General features: G+C 39.3%; 3 protein-coding genes across 3 annotated transcripts in view; 1 reads left to right on the forward strand and 2 right to left on the reverse strand.

Moving 5' to 3' along the window:
- Window positions 1-9,099, reverse strand: LOC108682123 (ribosomal protein S6 kinase beta-2). The gene is made up of 11 exons (XM_018171237.2): window positions 8,859-9,099; window positions 7,985-8,025; window positions 7,463-7,592; window positions 7,025-7,156; window positions 6,430-6,563; window positions 6,064-6,214; window positions 5,533-5,667; window positions 4,622-4,738; window positions 4,178-4,309; window positions 3,776-3,883; window positions 1-3,462 (listed from the first exon to the last, which is right to left on the reverse strand). The coding sequence occupies exons 1-11, from the start codon at window positions 8,937-8,939 to the stop codon at window positions 3,010-3,012; spliced, it is 1,614 nt and encodes a 537-aa protein (XP_018026726.1). The 5' UTR covers window positions 8,940-9,099; the 3' UTR covers window positions 1-3,009.
- Window positions 9,100-9,590: 491 nt separating this feature from the next.
- Window positions 9,591-14,118, forward strand: LOC108682121 (protein OSCP1). The gene is made up of 8 exons (XM_018171235.2): window positions 9,591-10,029; window positions 10,237-10,391; window positions 10,488-10,517; window positions 11,388-11,547; window positions 12,174-12,330; window positions 12,695-12,778; window positions 13,480-13,569; window positions 13,912-14,118. Exons 1-8 carry the CDS (start codon window positions 9,912-9,914, stop codon window positions 14,084-14,086), a joined length of 969 nt encoding a protein of 322 aa, XP_018026724.2. The 5' UTR covers window positions 9,591-9,911; the 3' UTR covers window positions 14,087-14,118.
- Window positions 14,119-15,210: 1,092 nt separating this feature from the next.
- The window catches only part of LOC108682138 (myosin-IIIb), a 40,675-nt gene continuing 38,576 nt past the window's right edge, over window positions 15,211-17,309 (reverse strand). The window contains exons 31-32 of the mRNA XM_018171255.2: window positions 16,743-16,979; window positions 15,211-16,378 (exon numbers count right to left, since the gene is read on the reverse strand). Of these exons, the coding sequence (XP_018026744.1) occupies window positions 16,135-16,378; window positions 16,743-16,979 (481 nt within the window). The 3' untranslated portion in view covers window positions 15,211-16,134. The remainder of the gene's footprint in view (window positions 16,379-16,742; window positions 16,980-17,309) is intronic.

Raw genomic sequence — 17,309 nt, forward strand, 5'->3', positions numbered from 1 at the left:
TTGCAAATTCACTAAGTATAGTAAACTCCATTAAATCATTAGACTCTCTGATGGCAAAACGAAGATCGTGTCAGACTCTGCGACGCAACGAATGCAGGAAACCACATGAAGGGAGTTTCCGTGCTTGAGTAGGTGTCGAGATTCGACTGCGGAAAGGAATATTCAATTCGATAGATTCCGATCAATAACTCATGCCAGCGGCACCACTGGTAACAAACGAGTCTCGGAGATACACGACCCCAATGCTTTCTAATTATTAAATTAATGTTGTAATAAGAACCCAGAATAAATAACATCCAGGACGTTAAAAAGTAACATCCCTCAATTTATATTCAACATACAAATACTTCAATGTTAAATGATTGCTTCGAATTATGAATTTTTGTGCCCCCACACATTAAACTTTAATAGCAATCCAGAAATAAAAAACAGATATAAACTTTATTTCAGTCAAATTAGCTCCGTGATTTTCAGGCTATAGCATGACTTAGGTGTCAATAATATCCCAGTAGGAGGAAATTTGGCGGGTTTACCACCCGATGAGTTAGGACAACTTCTCGTTGGTAATGTGGCTACAATCCTTCACAAGGAAGCATCATTAGGATCTTCATTTTTATGCATCAAAAATAAAGATAAATGAATCTCTATATATTTGAAGAGCAAATTAAAGGGAGATGTAAATTCGTTGTCGTGACGCAACTGTGCGGTATAAATTAGATGTGCAGAACCCTGGAGGCTTAGAATTACGTTCACACACTGATGCCAAACCACACAGTCCCCGGTCTAGGTCAAAGAAATACCAAATGAACTCGTATAAGACTCTAGAAATGAATAATCCTTACTCAATCATTAACAATAGTTTTAGAACAAGTGCGAGAGTGCTGAAACAATAACATATAGTATTTATTAACTCGAAATCTAAAACGCCTATGTGATATGTTCATGGCTTTGAACAGTTGCATGCTTCAAGACTCAGATTTTAATGTCCCCCAAAACAGTCTAGCGGCTCTAATTGTGCTGCTTCCATGACAACGTTCTGCGTTAATAGCACGGAAAAAATATCAGCCAACAGGAGAGTTAGCTTGGCATGGAGTATCAAAGCTACGTAATCATATTAATTTGCTCTGCTGAGCGGGACCAGCACATTGCAGTTCACTGAACAGCAGTAGGTATAGTATGTACACAAGAGTCCTGTAATAATACAATGAAACTGAGAATTTTGCGTTCATTTCTCTCCTTGCCGGAGTCAGATCAAAGCTGACTATGAAAATGAATATAAGAAATGAGTTAATCATTGCCAATACTGTACGAAACGAAGCTAACAACCAATACACTTGCACGTATCCGTGCAGTACGCATCATACGCACGAGTATGTTGAGAGACTCGACCTTGATTCGTACAAATATGAGTCGCCACTGCAGATAAAATGTAAATTAGGACTTAATAGTTTTCTCCCATTTCTGAGCTACAGTCTTTGTGCGTCACTGTTAACGCAAGAGTATCTGAATAAATTTGTGCGAGGTTAACTGAACAGACAACCATCAATACCAGACAGATAAGATCAATACCAGACAAAAGGCACCACCGCACTAGGAAGGTTAAGCGATTTTATGGGAACTAAAAAAAATTCATTCGGCCACCTGAAAATTTGCCGGAATATACGTAATAATTGAGGAAATCAGCAGTAATCTATGATCGAAAGCTAGCCTCTTAGACAGAGCAAGGCAAAATTCAAGTTGTGGAAAAAAATTCTTTCCATCATCCAAGCGGTTTTCTCTTTATTATTACAATCAAGAAATTTCGTGGATGAATCCTATTGTTGGCTGAATTTCAATTGGTAGTCATGAGGAATACCGGGTGACGATTCCATTGAATTTCACTACCATCTCTTTAAAGCCAGGCGCTCTGTTCAGCCAGTTTTTCGAGTAATCAAAAGGCACTATCTCTCCAAGGTTCAAGACGATACGACCAACACACCTTAAAATAGACAAAGATAATTGGGAAAACACGAAGCATAAAATGCAAATTCTACTAGTCGAGCGACAGCCAAGACACGTAGGAAAAAATCAGAAGCGTCGCGCAAGGTTCAAGGGAGAAAACTGGCATAACTGTGCCACGAGGAACAAAAGGAAAAACATAAAGCCTGAAGCTTCATGAAACTATGCCACGGCGTAGGAAGGATGCACATAGGCAGGAGCACGAGTTCATGGAAAAGAAAATCTCTTGCAATTGCATAGGTCACTAGTTTAAAAAAAGAAGGAAATATTACAACAGAAACGAAAGAATTGTTTAGTCGGAGCTTCAAAACTTAGCTCATTCCTAAGACTAACCACACTCATATAGGACAGCGGGCGGAGAAATAACACCGTAGGAGTTAAAAATCACGATCGATGTCTACCATTAAACGCTAAGATAAGCTATACAACAATTTCCAAGTTAATTATAAAAGTACCAAAGGAATACCTAACTAACTCATTACACAAACAATGTGAAAAAGTTTTGTGGTTCCAACTGTGCGATAAGGCAATGACTTCATGAGTACAACTGATGAGCTTCTCAGCTGCTCGGCACATGGAAGAACCAGAACACAGCTCCCTCGGTGAGGGCTTTGACACACCTGCAACACTTGCTTCAGTCATTTAAAACTAGGCGTTACTATGAATATCATACTATGGCGTCTGCAATGTAAACATGAGAGAAGCAACTGCCTCGCTCATGAGCACCCTTACTTCAATGAAGTGTCAGGGTGCAATTGAACTATTGACTAAGATGTTTATGTTATCAATGCGAGTTTTTAATGAGACTTCAATTTTCAATTTGAGTCACTAAAAATTACATTAAATAACAGGACAAGGATGATTCCTTTCTGCCATGAATTCCTGTCAACATTTTAATAAAGAACAGCACTTTGAGCCACTGCAATAGGTCATCACAAGAGAAGCCTCTACTGAGGATACGAGCTAGTCACCAAACCAAGAATTCCTACGACGATCCTAAAGAAGCCAGCATTAGTGCGGCCAGTGCCAGTTATTGCCACGAGGCGCAGGCACATCTGATGGTCGTGTTTGGCTGGGAACAAGCACAGGACCAGAGCCACCCACCACAGCAATAGGCTCTGACACCTCCATGGTCTCGGAGTCTCCTCCGTTACATGAACTAGGAGCGGCGCAGCCGCCGACCGCGGGCGTGAAAGGCACCGCATTAGGATTGAAGGCTACGGAGTTGTTAACAATCGGAACACCGTGATGAGTAGCGCCTCCAGGAATGAAGGGTACAGCACCAGGGTTGAACGCTGACGGCGTCACAGAGAAGGTCTTGTCTGGTGAGAGTGGTGGCGAGAAGCATGGCCCGCCAGGGGGACTGAAGATCTTGCTACGCGTCCTGTGAGACTGCGATGGCCCGAAGGAGTTGTTGTCTTTGAACATGCTCTCCAGTACCGAGGGTGCCACGTATGTGAAACCCTTAAAGAAAACCACGTATGAAGCACATTCTAAGTAAATTAGTGCATCCTATGAAAAATTGAAATCAAGCTTAAAATTTTTAAAATGAAAATTTGATTACCGTATATGATATGATATTGATCTTGACACTCGATGAGCAGATGAGCTAACAATGCATTTTTTTAATGATGTACTAGAACTATTTGAAGGCGTCATTAATTAGGATGCCAAGATTTGCATAACCCTCCCTCGATCCGAAAGACTAGCTTTTCACAAACGCATGATGTATGTTTCCTTCAGCAGGAAAGTTGGACAAGTAATTAATTATAATTACCTCAAAGATTTTGTTGTACGATTCACTGAGCATCGTGTCGCACGGTGAGTCAACTGGGACTTGTTTTGTGAACTTGACGTCAAACTGGCTTACATCCTCAACACCTTTCTGAAAATTTTATAAATCGCTACCAACATGTTTTTAAATAAAAAATAGACATAGAATAAAACGAGAATTACACGTTATATGATAGTTTCAACTAGGCTATTTGACTAGAACGGGTTACACTTACATCTCGAATATTTTTCCCATTGCACACACATATGACACTTTTCAAATTTCATGAGCACATTCATTTTCTATCAACAGAACAAACACTTTGGATTTAAAAAAAATTAAAATTAATGTGAATAAATATGATTATTCATTTAAAAAAGAGAAGGAAAACAAGCCGGAACTGACGACGGGAGGCTTGAAGGGCGGCTCGAGCTTCCTGAGATGCACCACGTCCCAGTTGATGTCCTTAAAGAACGGATGCTCCATGATGGGCTTGGCGTCATCGGGGCCAGAGCCAAGGCGGGCGCTGGCATTCCGCTGTATACAAACTCACCTTCACTTAAGTGGAATAGGTAACACTATTGAACATGTTAGTGAAACTATTAAACTATTCTTAGCATCATGAATCTTTCATTTCACCAGCCTTGCATCTGGATATATTATCAATGTTCAGATAACAGGCACGGGACTTCAACACGGTTGATGCACAATAGCAGATGGTCGCCAGAATCCCGCTTCATGAGGTTGTTTTTCTAAGTGGTATTATGGTTGCGCTTCACTTGGTAGTGTTACAAGTACAAAGTAGTATTTTGGTGGCACTTCAAGTAAGAAGTGGTATTTTGTTCGTACCTTGAGGAGCTTCTTGATGAGGTCTCTGGCGTCCGGGGAAAGGTAAGGTGGCAGGTGCAGCTTTCCCTTCATGATGCGCTCAAATGTTATCTTGCGGGTCTCGCCAGTGTAAGGCGGCTGTACAAGAAAACGTTATCAACTTTCCATACAGAAATGAGGGATGTGCAGACACTATCAAATGAAATCATATTCTGCCACAAAATCTAGGATTGAAAATGATTTATAACTTACATGACATGAATAATAATGAACAGCTTAATATCTTGAAGAATTCAGGTTAAAGCTTTAAAAATAATAAACGTTACCACGCAAAGAAAAATATCACAAACTCATTCTTCTCTAATTGAAGGCGGATTAACAGGAACAATGACTAGCCTTGGTTATGTAAGCATTGTAAACAATACTTGTAGGTTAGGTTGCATTAATAAGTCCCAATGCTGCGGCCTATAAACTAACATCGCAAGTCACAGCTTTATTACTCGTGTGTCATACAGTACCAAGACTGTCATCAAGCAAGGCCACACCAGCATCCGAAAAATGTTTTTAAATAAAATGTCCTCCTCTGAGCAATGTACTGCATGAACACCACATTGGGAAAATGTACGCAGCACCAAACTCACAACCCACCGAAAATGTACCAAACTCACAACCTACAGAAAATGTACCTAACTCACAACCCGCCGAAAATGTACCAAACTCACAACCCTCAGAAAATGTACCTAACTCACAACCCACCGAAAAAAACCCACAGAAAATGTACCTAACTCACAACCCACCGAAAATGTACCTAACTCACAACCCACCGAAAATGTACCTAACTCACAACCCACCGAAAATGTACCTAACTCATAACCCACCGAAAATGTACCAAGCTCACAACCCACCAAAAATGTAGCAAACTCAGAACCCACCGAGCCGGTCATCATGTCGTACATGAGAGCACCAAGACTCCACCAGTCGGCCGCGTGGTCGTGGCCCCGGCGCAAGATCACTTCTGGTGCCATGTACTCAATGGTGCCGCAAAACGTGTGTGCCTTGCTGCCATCCTGGGGAATACTTTGCCAATTAACAGATTATCACAACTAAAAAGATTATTCTGGTTTGTGTGATAGAACAAATTTTAAATAAAATATGAACTGAAAAAAACTCACTGAGCAAAATGGTCCTAAACTAAAGACAAAAAGAGAACTGTTTTCAAATGTCATTTTAAATTGAAAAATGGAATAGAAAGTAAAAAATTGGAGATCATTTAAACTTGAAAGCCAACCTTCAAACATGGTCCTTGCTAGAAATATTTCTTGAAGAAAATGTTTTAGACAAGAGTCCAACATCAATCTATGGAATAAAAACCAGGTGTGAGTATCCTGCAGAAAAGTTAATAAAAATCATAGGGCTCCAGTAGAATATGAGCACCATAACTTAAAGTATATAATAAAACTCACATAACCAATCTTTTCCTTGCACAATCCAAAATCAGTAAGCTTGACATGGCCTTCAGCATCAAGCAGAATGTTTTCAGGTTTGAGGTCGCGGTAGAGTACATGGCCTTTGTGGAGGTGAGCAAGAGCCACAATGATCTCTGCCAAGTAAAAGCTGCACACAAACAACATTAAATTGATTTGTATGCCAACACAAAACATCAATCATAGTTTGAGTAAAGATGCTAAACAAAGCAGCACAATTTAAACCTCCTGTTAAGAAAGAATACTGTAATAAAATTCAAATTAAAATAAATTACACAATTTTAAAAGTACACAAGATTTGAACCTGACTATTACTATTAGTGTTTTTCATGCACTTTACATCACCTGGCAGTGTCCTCTAAGAAGATGCCTTCTCTCTCAAGATGCATGAAGAGCTCACCACCAGAGAGATACTCTAAGATGAGGTAGAGTTTGTCTTGGGTTTGAAAGGCATACACAAGGTCCACCAGGAATGGATGCTGAACAAAAAACAATAGGAAATACGTTTGTCACTAAAAGGCAAATAATGGGACAAGAGGACAAATAAAATATTCAAAAAGTAGTACATACATCATAAAATATTGTTGGTTTTAAAATTTTTCATGCATTTTAATTTTTTCATAATTTTAGAGGTTATTGAACACCTAGTGTAGGTACAAATGATCCAGCATTTCTTTGTCAATTGTGATTTATATAATGGGAATAAATATTTCTTGCACATACACTTACAGCTAATTCCTAGAAATGAACTTGAACAAAAGCTAAACTTGGCCAGAATTAGGTGCAAAGTTACAATACGTATTACATTATCAAGAATTTTGCACCACTGATATTTGATAGTGGAAAAATATAAGAAGCAAACAATTTTTTATCACTTAGTCTAAAAATGTTCAAGAATACATGTCAGCAAAAGGGATTAGTGATTATTGATTAGTCTCACTTTAATAGTTTCAAGAATGTTCCGCTCTGCCTTGGTGTGGTCCGTGTCCTTCTGGTTCCTTACAATCACCGCCTTCTTGACAACCTTCATGGCATAAATACTGCCATAATCTTTGCCTGTGATCTTCCGAACCTGAGATCCCCAAAAAATTAAAATGTATAAGAAACTAATTAAGTTATATTTTGCACTAAAATTAGAGTCATTGACATGTTTATAAAATGTTATACACATAACATTAAATTATTAGCATAAACTGAAGAAAATTGAATACTGGTACATTTTTAAAGCTAGGTACAAAAATGTCTACAGACATGAATTTCAAAATTCATGACATGATCTACATTATTGGTAGAATTAACATTTTTAACCACAGATCTTCAATTTATTAAGAGATTGCATAATAAAAATTTATGAAATGTATGTGCACATGTAGCATACCTGAAAAACTTTTCCATAACCTCCTTTGCCCAAAACATTGAGAAGCTGGAAGTCTTGAGTAGAGCATTTGTCATATCCTTGAGGTCTAACTTCTTGGTCATCTAGAGAAACTACTGTCACATTGGCCTGGCTAATAAAATAAGAAGAAAGTATCTTTACTTGTCATTAGTTAAATATGGTAAATCCTACTATAGAAATTAACCATTATTATGGGACATTTTTAACAAACTAATTGCTTGCACAAATCTGAACTTGAAGTACTATTAATTTCAGAACTCAGAAGTTTTAATACTAACAGGGTGATATAACAAATTAACAACATGGCATTTAAACCCAAGGTTTTATCCTATTATCAGAAGAAATAAATTCATTCCCTCACATGTGGCATATCTTTTCAACTAAAGCTAACTAGGTCCTGCTAAACACAAAGTTAGCTATGACTAAAATAGCTAGCTAACTTTCAGCTGTTCTACAATTTAAATAATAAATTTATATATATATCAAAGAATATTCATCATTCACCTGGACAAAGAATCAATATCCAGTCCCGGGCCATTCCTGTCCTGTAACACAAATGTAAAATCAATGCAAAATATAGCTAATAATTCCCTAATTTGATTTCTGAGGCTCATTAGGCCCACACTCAGGAAGATGTATATAAACGGGGAAATTTCTCACGTAAATCAATCTAATTATATTTTTTTTTGCGCAGACGTTCGTGCAAATCACAGTCATCGATTCCGCGCCGCGCAGCACTTGGCGCGGGCCGCGGAGCCGTCCGACACAGTTCTGATTTAGACACAGTTTTCATAATGCTGGTATCCAGGATACTTTACTGATCTGCTTATTGGATTCAAAAATGAACTTGAGGGAGAGTCTAAAAAACTCTCTGCTTTGTCACTATGACGGCGCACCGCGCAGGTCGTTAAAATGACAATATAAATTCCCGCGCACCTGGCACATCTTCCTGACCATGGCATTAGGCAAAAGCTTTAAACTTTCTGTATGCCTATTTCACTACTATTTGTAATTTTTTTCAAGAATTTTGAAAATGCACATAGCATATTTTTAATAAATATTTATTCTTGCTATCTAATCATGGTCATTTTTTGACTATTTCAAAGAAAGTACTATACCTACCTAATTCAACAAGCATAAATTTTGCAGCTCAACTATGTGATTTAAACTTATTCTGTAATCATGAAACACAAAATAGAAAAATTAGGAGCCATAGTATAAGTTTTGGTAAAGTTAATTAAAGACACCTGTTACAAAAGTTTTTCATGTCACGACATATGCTATCACTCGTCAGCAGGAACTTTATTACTACTCTGACAGCTGACTAAACTAGTACTAGGTTTCCTACTCTATAATTCAACCGTTGAAGGTATCTTACCTGTTCATAGTCAAGAATTTCGTCATCTGAATCTTTCTTTTCTTCCAAATCTAATTCAAAAACATTTGCGGCTAACGACATCGTAGATGGTGTGGATCCCTGCTCACTATAATTGTTAAGCACATTAATCCATTAAACGTATTCAACCGGAAACGAACCCATCAGCTCACAAAAATGTGCTCTAGCCAGTGACCCAGTATTTGCGGTCACAGTTAAATATGGTCATTTTTGACCTTCACTCTCACTGTTGACCCACATATTCAAACTTTTAAAGTGAGGTAGAAGAGCATCAGCAAGCAATTTATTACACCGGAAGATTTTTTAAGCATACTTAGTAGTTAATATTATCAATTAAATTACGCGCATATGATGCGCATATGATGGAGCAATTATTTTTCATACCATACTGCAATCGCAACGTTATTAAATTAAACTTCATTTCACTATCATTTACACTGCTAAAGAAGATGTGTTTTGGCATCAAATTCTCTTGATTTTATAGAGTTTATTAATGTGCGATATTTATTTTAAAATTTAAACGTTGTAAGCGCGAGTTACATAACAACATCTATACAGGCTACAAGCTGCTCATATGTGCCATCCGTTAACTTCTAAATCACACATTAATAGACATGAAATTTATTTTATCGTTATTATTGTCAATGAATTTTCCACAAATGCTATTCCTACGTTTGTCCCGCTGTTGCCATGACGACGAGAGGGTATGAAATCTTCGCTGAAATCCCCTCTGCAGTGCTAGATCCATTTCTATGCATTCTCCAAGGAAACGCTTGTTTTTATTAACTGCAACATTGTAGTGTGTGATTATTAGTTTAATCATTAAACTCTCATACAAGGTTGGCTCTTTTCGATATCGGTTGTTGAAAACTATTGATTTTTTCGAAATTCAACTGTATTTCATAACGCGAGCTTTGGTACCACAGTTCTCAGACTTGTGGCGTCGAGTTACATTAGGAACTAAAAAATTGAGGAAGCCTATGGGAATTAAGAAAATTCGACGATTTTCAGAAAATAGAAAGCGTAGGAGGACAGATGGTAATGGTGGACCACGGCCTTCCCTTGCAGTTCCTGAACCTGGGCGGTGAGATGTTATACATCATCGACCAGCGGCTCAGGGCCCAGGAGGTGCCGCCCGACCGCGCGGCCAAAGGTACAACTCTTTAGTCGAATTAACTCAATCAGCTTTCTTAACTGAAGTTTTTTTTCGGGAGAAATAAGACTTTTAGAGCCCTTCACAATATAATGTTCTTAATTCAGTACAGGTAAAATTAAACCATTAACTATGCGGTCACATTAATCATCGTATCTCTGTAATTTACTGCAGTTGAGAGTGAGATAACGGCTGTTTTTTTTTCAGTGCGTAATGATATCCTGAGCATCATGTTGAACCGTCGCTTCATCGAGGAAGTGTTCAAACCCCAGCCGCTGTACAGCCGTGCCGCGCTGAGGGGCGTCTTCGAGAGACTGGCGCACGGGTCCATCATGCGGCTCAATGCTGTCAGCATGGACAAGGTGAGGCGTGCTGCGGCTCAATGCTGTCAGCATGGACAAGGTGAGGTTAAAGGTCAGCGCACTGGGGGCTACTAGGCATAACGTATTCTAACCCTATCAGACCAGGCCTTGGTGTTGTTCTTAAAGGTCAGCTCTCTAGGGGATACATGGCATACAGTATTCTAACACATCAGCTTAATCCCTTCGTGTACGGATACATTAAATTTCATCAATGTTATTCGTTACTATTGAGCTGAAAGCGAGGGGTCCTGTCAGTAAACAAAGGCTTAAAGCTACACTCATAAAAGTTAATATGTCATATATTCAATAGTAACACATTTTCTGCACGTAGCACTGACACGACCTTTTGCTTGTCAAACTGTGTCAGAAAGAGCCACGCAAGGGCGAAAAAACGCAATTCTATTCGGAAAAATTCTCCCTCGTTTCATCAGCTCAGGGTTTCAGCTGATTCAGCTAAAACTGAAGTGTTTACAAATTTAATGTCAATGTAAAACCTAACATAACTTTCATAGTTACATGGGCCCAATTCAAAAAGCTTCGATCTCACATAGGAGGATATGTGTTAAATCGACCATGACGTCATAAGGCTCTGAAGAGAATTCATTTAGTATAAGAACTCTGTTCAAGTTAAGTAAATCTCCTTTGTTCCGGCCAGACTTAAGCCTATGTTCCAGAACATATCACATTTGGCCTTATTATTGCGGTATTTTCAACTGCATACACGAGCATGAACTACAGTCCAACAAATAATTTCACTTGTTTTAGCAATATCTGCTCAACTTACTTGTAATAAAAATATTTAGTTATTTGACTGTATACTATAAACACAGTTATGTAAGGTCGTTAATATTCTCTTTTAACCATCTCATTTATCACATCCTATAACTTTACGTGTGGTTCAGACTAGTATAGTGATAGTATGCTAGTATACCTGATACATTCCTCGAGTAAAGTATTCATATGTTTTCATTGATGCCGTTATTTTACCGAGTGCAGACATACATCGATATACCTGAAGGAGACCTGGCAGAGATCCGACGCCTGCTGCTGGAGTTCGTCCAGGACCTGAACACGCGAGTGTCGATCTTCCTGAGGGAGGGCATCCAGACCGCCGAGGGGCGTTTCGTTCTTCCCGTGGCAGGCCCTGTTCCCCCAAGTAAGATCCCACACACGTGCTCCCAAAGTGAGATCCCACACACGTGCTCCCCAAGTGAGATCCCACACACGTGCTCCCCAAGCGAGGCCACACTCCCACGGAGAACGTGCCACTCAAAAATAAGAAACTTCGTCCAAACGGCGATGCACTGTTGGCGCATATGTAGGTCATCCTGACCCATTTTGGCCCGGCAACAGGCGTATCAATGCTACATGCAGGAAGTGTGTCATGATTAGGACGCTATGACCAATTAATTTACCGAGTTATGTCCGCCGTTATTATAAGTGAAGCACATGCAGTGACCGACGTTACTTGTTAATAATAAAGTCTGTTTCTTACGTGACTTTCGTAAACTGAAGACCTTTTTTCTGGTGCCCATCGATGGTATTCCAGTATACGCGATAGAACTTCAAGTTCTATATACGAGTATTAAGTGAGACTTAAGTTGACTAAATTTCATGCCATGTTTAATTTTCAAAACTTTGTTTGATAATTTTGTTTTTTACTTGTTGAATAATATGTTATTTTTCTATGATAATTATTTGCTCATGTCCATTTGGCGTTTTTTAAATCATCTTGTTCATTGTGATTAATTCTTCATTATATTAACGCTTAACAACCACCAGACACCGAGATGCCGGGGCTGATCCGGTATTTCGACAGCGCCGGGGAGCTGACCAGCACCTCATACTTCCCACACGGTGGGGACTTCCAGCCCCCTGAGTCCCCTGGCAGCCTCGACCCTTCCCCTAGACCGCGCGGTACAAATCTAGGAATAAACCTGTGAGTACAAAGACTAGAAGTCTTACAGGAAGTCTTACAAGAATTCGTGGTACTATTTTAGAAATGAATTTGCAATTTCCAGGACTAGAAATATTGCCGTATAAAACTCCAGCTTAATGGGATCCTCAGATGGAAATAATTAACCTAGGAAGCCGTCAGTGATCGAGTCACTTAAGTAAAGGACTCGTGTTTCGACCCGTAGAAAACCATGAAATAAAATTGACAGATTTGTACACTCGGTACAAATCTGCTGCTCAACACGCTCATATTATTGTGAGTTTTGAGGTTTTGAAGTAACATTAATAAAAGAATATGTAAGGGTTAGTTTTATATCGTTCATGGATATGTCATCTGCACTTTGAAGGTACGCAATCCGCGACGGTCTAGACAGCGAAGTGGACAGCAGCCCTGGCAGAGAAAATGAGACTCCAGAGCCTTCCTACATGAGGCATGTTTTGGAACTCTGATTATTGATTGACAAAGATCATGAACAAATGTACTTACTTTCAATGGAATCAGTCCATTATTATTGTTATTTAAGATTATTTTTAAATTTGTTGCCGAGCAGAGCTAAGTTATTGCGTATACCCATCGCCGTACAACGCGCATCTCAGTCGGGTTCAGTTCGGCCTGGCGGGGAAAGTGAGCGTCAAGATTCAGGATGCTTTTGATCCAATTTTTCACGAATATAGCTTGTGAAATTAATTACGTTCAGTACAACGGAAAAGTTTTCATTGTTTCTGTTAGTTAGAGATAATTTATTGATAAGCGGAACTTAGGTAATACGGCACTAGCCCCTGCAGAGGTAATTTCTTGATAAGTGAACTCATTCGTAATTTCGAATGAGGCACAAACACAATGCTGACAATTCTCCTAACAATAGTGACTGGTAAATACATCATATTCTGGTCGGCCGTAATGTATTTCATGATCAATACGAATATTGAAACTTATAACAAATCATCTTCAAGCAAAGACTACTGTGCAGGATACGCGATACTCCAACAGGATGTTTCTAGTGGCGACCTAACTCACTCGCGCAGATGAGTAAATGTCAGGGGTTTCAGTACAGTGAATAGCTGGTAAAGTTGAGTGGTTAATGTGTTTTCAGATGTTTTTAATGATAATATTTTCGACAATGCTGAGCAGGGAAGAAGGCCAGAGCGTGGAATTAAATCTACTTGCTCAGCTCCTGAAGCCGGCCTCTGCTCAAGCGACTTTCCGACTCAACCTCTTCTTGTGAGCTAACATATTGCAGCTGATTGACAGGTTGTCGTACTACATCTGTGATTGCCTGCATTAAATCGTAATATACATGCGATTGACTGGTTTATGTTCTAAATCAACTGATTGGTTCAAATTCAAATCGTAATACACATGTGATTGCCTGGTTTTTGTCGCAAGTCATTTGTGATCGGCAGATTTATTACATGATACACATGCGATAGGCTGATTTAATTTTTAATACATATATAATTCGCTGATCTATGTCGTAGTATACATGCAGTTGGCTGAGTTTTACACATGTTCACATTCATCACCCCTGCCATGCATCAAACAATACACGTCTGTAATGAACAGGAATGAAGACGATGCTGCTGACGATGGCGCTGACGACGAGCCAGACGAGGTGGTGCACGTCAAGCCTGACGCCTCACGAGCCCCTGAGCTGCAGCAGCTGCTCCAGCAGTTCAGCTTGGAGGAGAACCAGGACCAGGACATGGACCTCCTCGAACTTCTCGACTCTACGAACTAAAGGAGATTAAATAACCTACACTCAGTTATACTTTAAAACCCTTTTAATTAGCTCAACTCATTGAGGTCAAACCTTCAGTCAATTTTTAAAGCAAAAAGTTACAGAAATTTTTTTGTTTCACCTGTGAGAATTTGAATGACGATAGCGTTACGTCGTGAATTCACTGCATTTTATCGCAACCAAAGGACCAAGTAAGAAGTTGTAGGAACTTTAAGTTTGTAAATTAGATCTTGAACTTCAAAAATACTGGATTAAAATTTATAACATTATTGACTCGAAATTCTTCCCTGACGAGTAACTTTGTATGAAGCAGCACGCACTATCAACTCCTGTAGAGCCATATAGTGTGAAGTCAATGCTTCCATTTCATCACAAATGAGCTCAGTTTCAATTAATACGTTACTATCCTGGCGTAGAAATGCTGTAAATAAACGTCTTTAAATGTTGAACTGAAACATGGGTAAATAAATCGTGCACAAAGCTTCACCATGTATGATCCAGCGCCGCGACATTACAAGTATATCCACTCAGACGTGAAGGCTCGCACATTTGCCTAACAAAATCAAAATGGAAATATTTTTCGCTCACGAAACTTGGACGATTCGTTAAAGTTTGCTAGAATTACAGTAAAACTAAATTACAAAAACTATCATCTAATAACTGAAAGAATACAATAATTTTTACTAACTACGAACTCTAGCTCCATTGTTTTGCTTTTGTTGTAATGACTAGCATCGGTAATACAGAAAATACAGCGTTCAACTACACGAACTATGCCATGTTAAACAAATCTACACTCAAATAAATGAGTGTGACTGTGTCCAAATAGTGATACACTTTTTGCCCCTGTGTGAGTAATCCTGACTCATTTTGGTCGGGGAGCATATCAAGGATACGTCCGATGTCGACCAGTGATGTAGGTAAAAAATTGTGTCACTATTTGTACAATAAGACGCGTTCATTTTTTAGAGTGATGCTCTAAAGCGTATATACTGAGACATACACCGCCACACACACATGTAAGTTTATAAACATTAAGACTATGAACGTGGTAAGAAAGAACAATAATGTCTTATCTACAATAAATAAATTTGTTTAGATAAATACTCTAAAAACTTTGAATTTCCAACAATAAGCATTAAAATATTTCAATAATAAAAATAAAAAACTGAGAAAAACACTGTTCAGCTTCACACTACGCGCTTGACAACGAAAACACTAAAGAGTAAAGCTATTTACATTTTCCGATTTCAAGGAAATTTCCTGAAATCGAGGAGAATGTTGAGTGCATATACCTTCTCTACGTTCTATATACCTACAAAATTCCACAATAACTGAGTGTTCTAAACACCAGAAGATTTTTTTTCGTCAAGCACGTTGTATCAAAGCTTTTGAGGAGGAATGGCAGAAATTGGATCGAAAGTATACGATCCATTTCTGTTCAAATATTGTACAATTTGCAGTAGCTCACAGCACTAAATGCCGTTATAGGTGATGACTGAAAAAATTAACCAACGGGGCAAGGCTCAGCAATTACCGAATGATACAAAGGCCAAAGCATGGCGACTTAATGGACCTGGTATATATCATTCAAGGGAGGAGTAGTCATTGCACTTTTAGACAGACATATACTCGTAGAATGTCTTAACTTTGGGCAACAGAAAGGAATATCAATAGAAGGTCCATCACAAAACACGCTATCTGTTGTAGGGACTCATTTCTCGCGTAGCTCGAATAATTTGGCTGATTTTCCCATATGAAAAAGTACACACAGAGAAATGAGTGAGACAGTGTCCAAATAACTATGCATTTTTTGCCCATATGTGGGTCATCGTGGCTCAGTCTGGCCATTTAAAAAAGGGTATCAGTGCTACGTCCGCTTCCTGATCCTGCTGTGTATTATATTATAAAGTGGGCCCTATTTGGACAACATGAGCCATTCATTTTCCCAAGTGTTCAGGTCATCAAGTTATGTCGCAATAATAACGCGAACATAAAACAATATTCATGACTCAGGGAAGAAAGTAACTCAAGCAGAGCCGCTTTCCCTAGAAAGCGCCGTTTGAGCTGCGCTTCTCGCGCTCCTTTTGTCTGAGTCTGATGGTGTCTGTGGGGGCGTAGTTTGTCCTGCGAAGGAACTGCTGGAAGTTGAAGGGTCCTGAAAGCTCCTCGTCAGCGCCTCCAGCAGCAGCAGGTCCTACACGTGATCCTGACACGGGCGTCTGGGTCGTGCGTAACATCTGACGCAACTCGCTCGCCGCCTGCAGGTTCGTCGTGGGTGTCGATCGTCCTCTGGGGTACGAGACATTTTAGACGTACGGTAATGTACTCTAGTGTATAGTTGTAGTAGAAGGAGAAAAATATATTCTATATATTTTAACAGAGATCATTTTATAATATTTTGTTATATAATTATGCAAAATTAATGTAGGGATTTGTGATAATCTTTCGCCATAATTAGTTTGCTCTATAATTATACGAGGTTCTCAAGTCTATGGTTGGGTCGACTGGGAAAAATGCATTTACATTAACAACAAAAGAGACAATTTCACAATATTCTGTTTTGGAATCATCCTATTATTTTGAAAGAATTCGAGATAATTTTTCCCCCAAATAGTGATAACCAAATATATTAATAATCATAAATTATAATCACCTCTCAGGACCGTCGTGCCTGAAGTCGACGGGAGACACGCCCTTGAGAGGGCCTGCGTCAGGCCACTGACGCAGGTGTTGAGCTTCCCTCGCCTCGTTGAGCATCCGCTGGCTCTGCAGGGCGCCGTGCTGCAGGTTCGCTTTGTGCTCCTCGAACATGTCGCCTCGAGGGGCCTCGCCCCCCGCGGGGCTCCTGACAGGGGGCGCGACGTGTTGCTTCACGCGCTTGTTGTTGTGTCTGTAGGCAAAATTTCAACCCAAATTTAATAAATAGAAAACAGGAATAACTTCAATTTACTAAATAGTAAACAGGAATAACTTCTTTAAACGCACACAGATCGGCAATGGCAGCCTCAGTGACAAGCGCTAGGGAATAATAAAAGAGTTTTCAGCGAGAGATTGCAGCATTTAAAAGCGTTTGCGGCCATGAGAGATAAGGCATTTCAAACGCTGTGAGCATTGCGAATAATAGCCGTTGTGTTGAATCAGTTGAAAGTTTTATAGGTTTCGTGGGCGTAATAAGTATAGAGTTCTTGCTGAACACTCGTCGGAAGACTACACATGGACG

This window comes from Hyalella azteca, unplaced genomic scaffold (assembly GCF_000764305.2).
Source record: "Hyalella azteca isolate HAZT.00-mixed unplaced genomic scaffold, Hazt_2.0.2 contig13234, whole genome shotgun sequence".
Classification (NCBI taxonomy): domain Eukaryota; kingdom Metazoa; phylum Arthropoda; class Malacostraca; order Amphipoda; family Hyalellidae; genus Hyalella; species Hyalella azteca.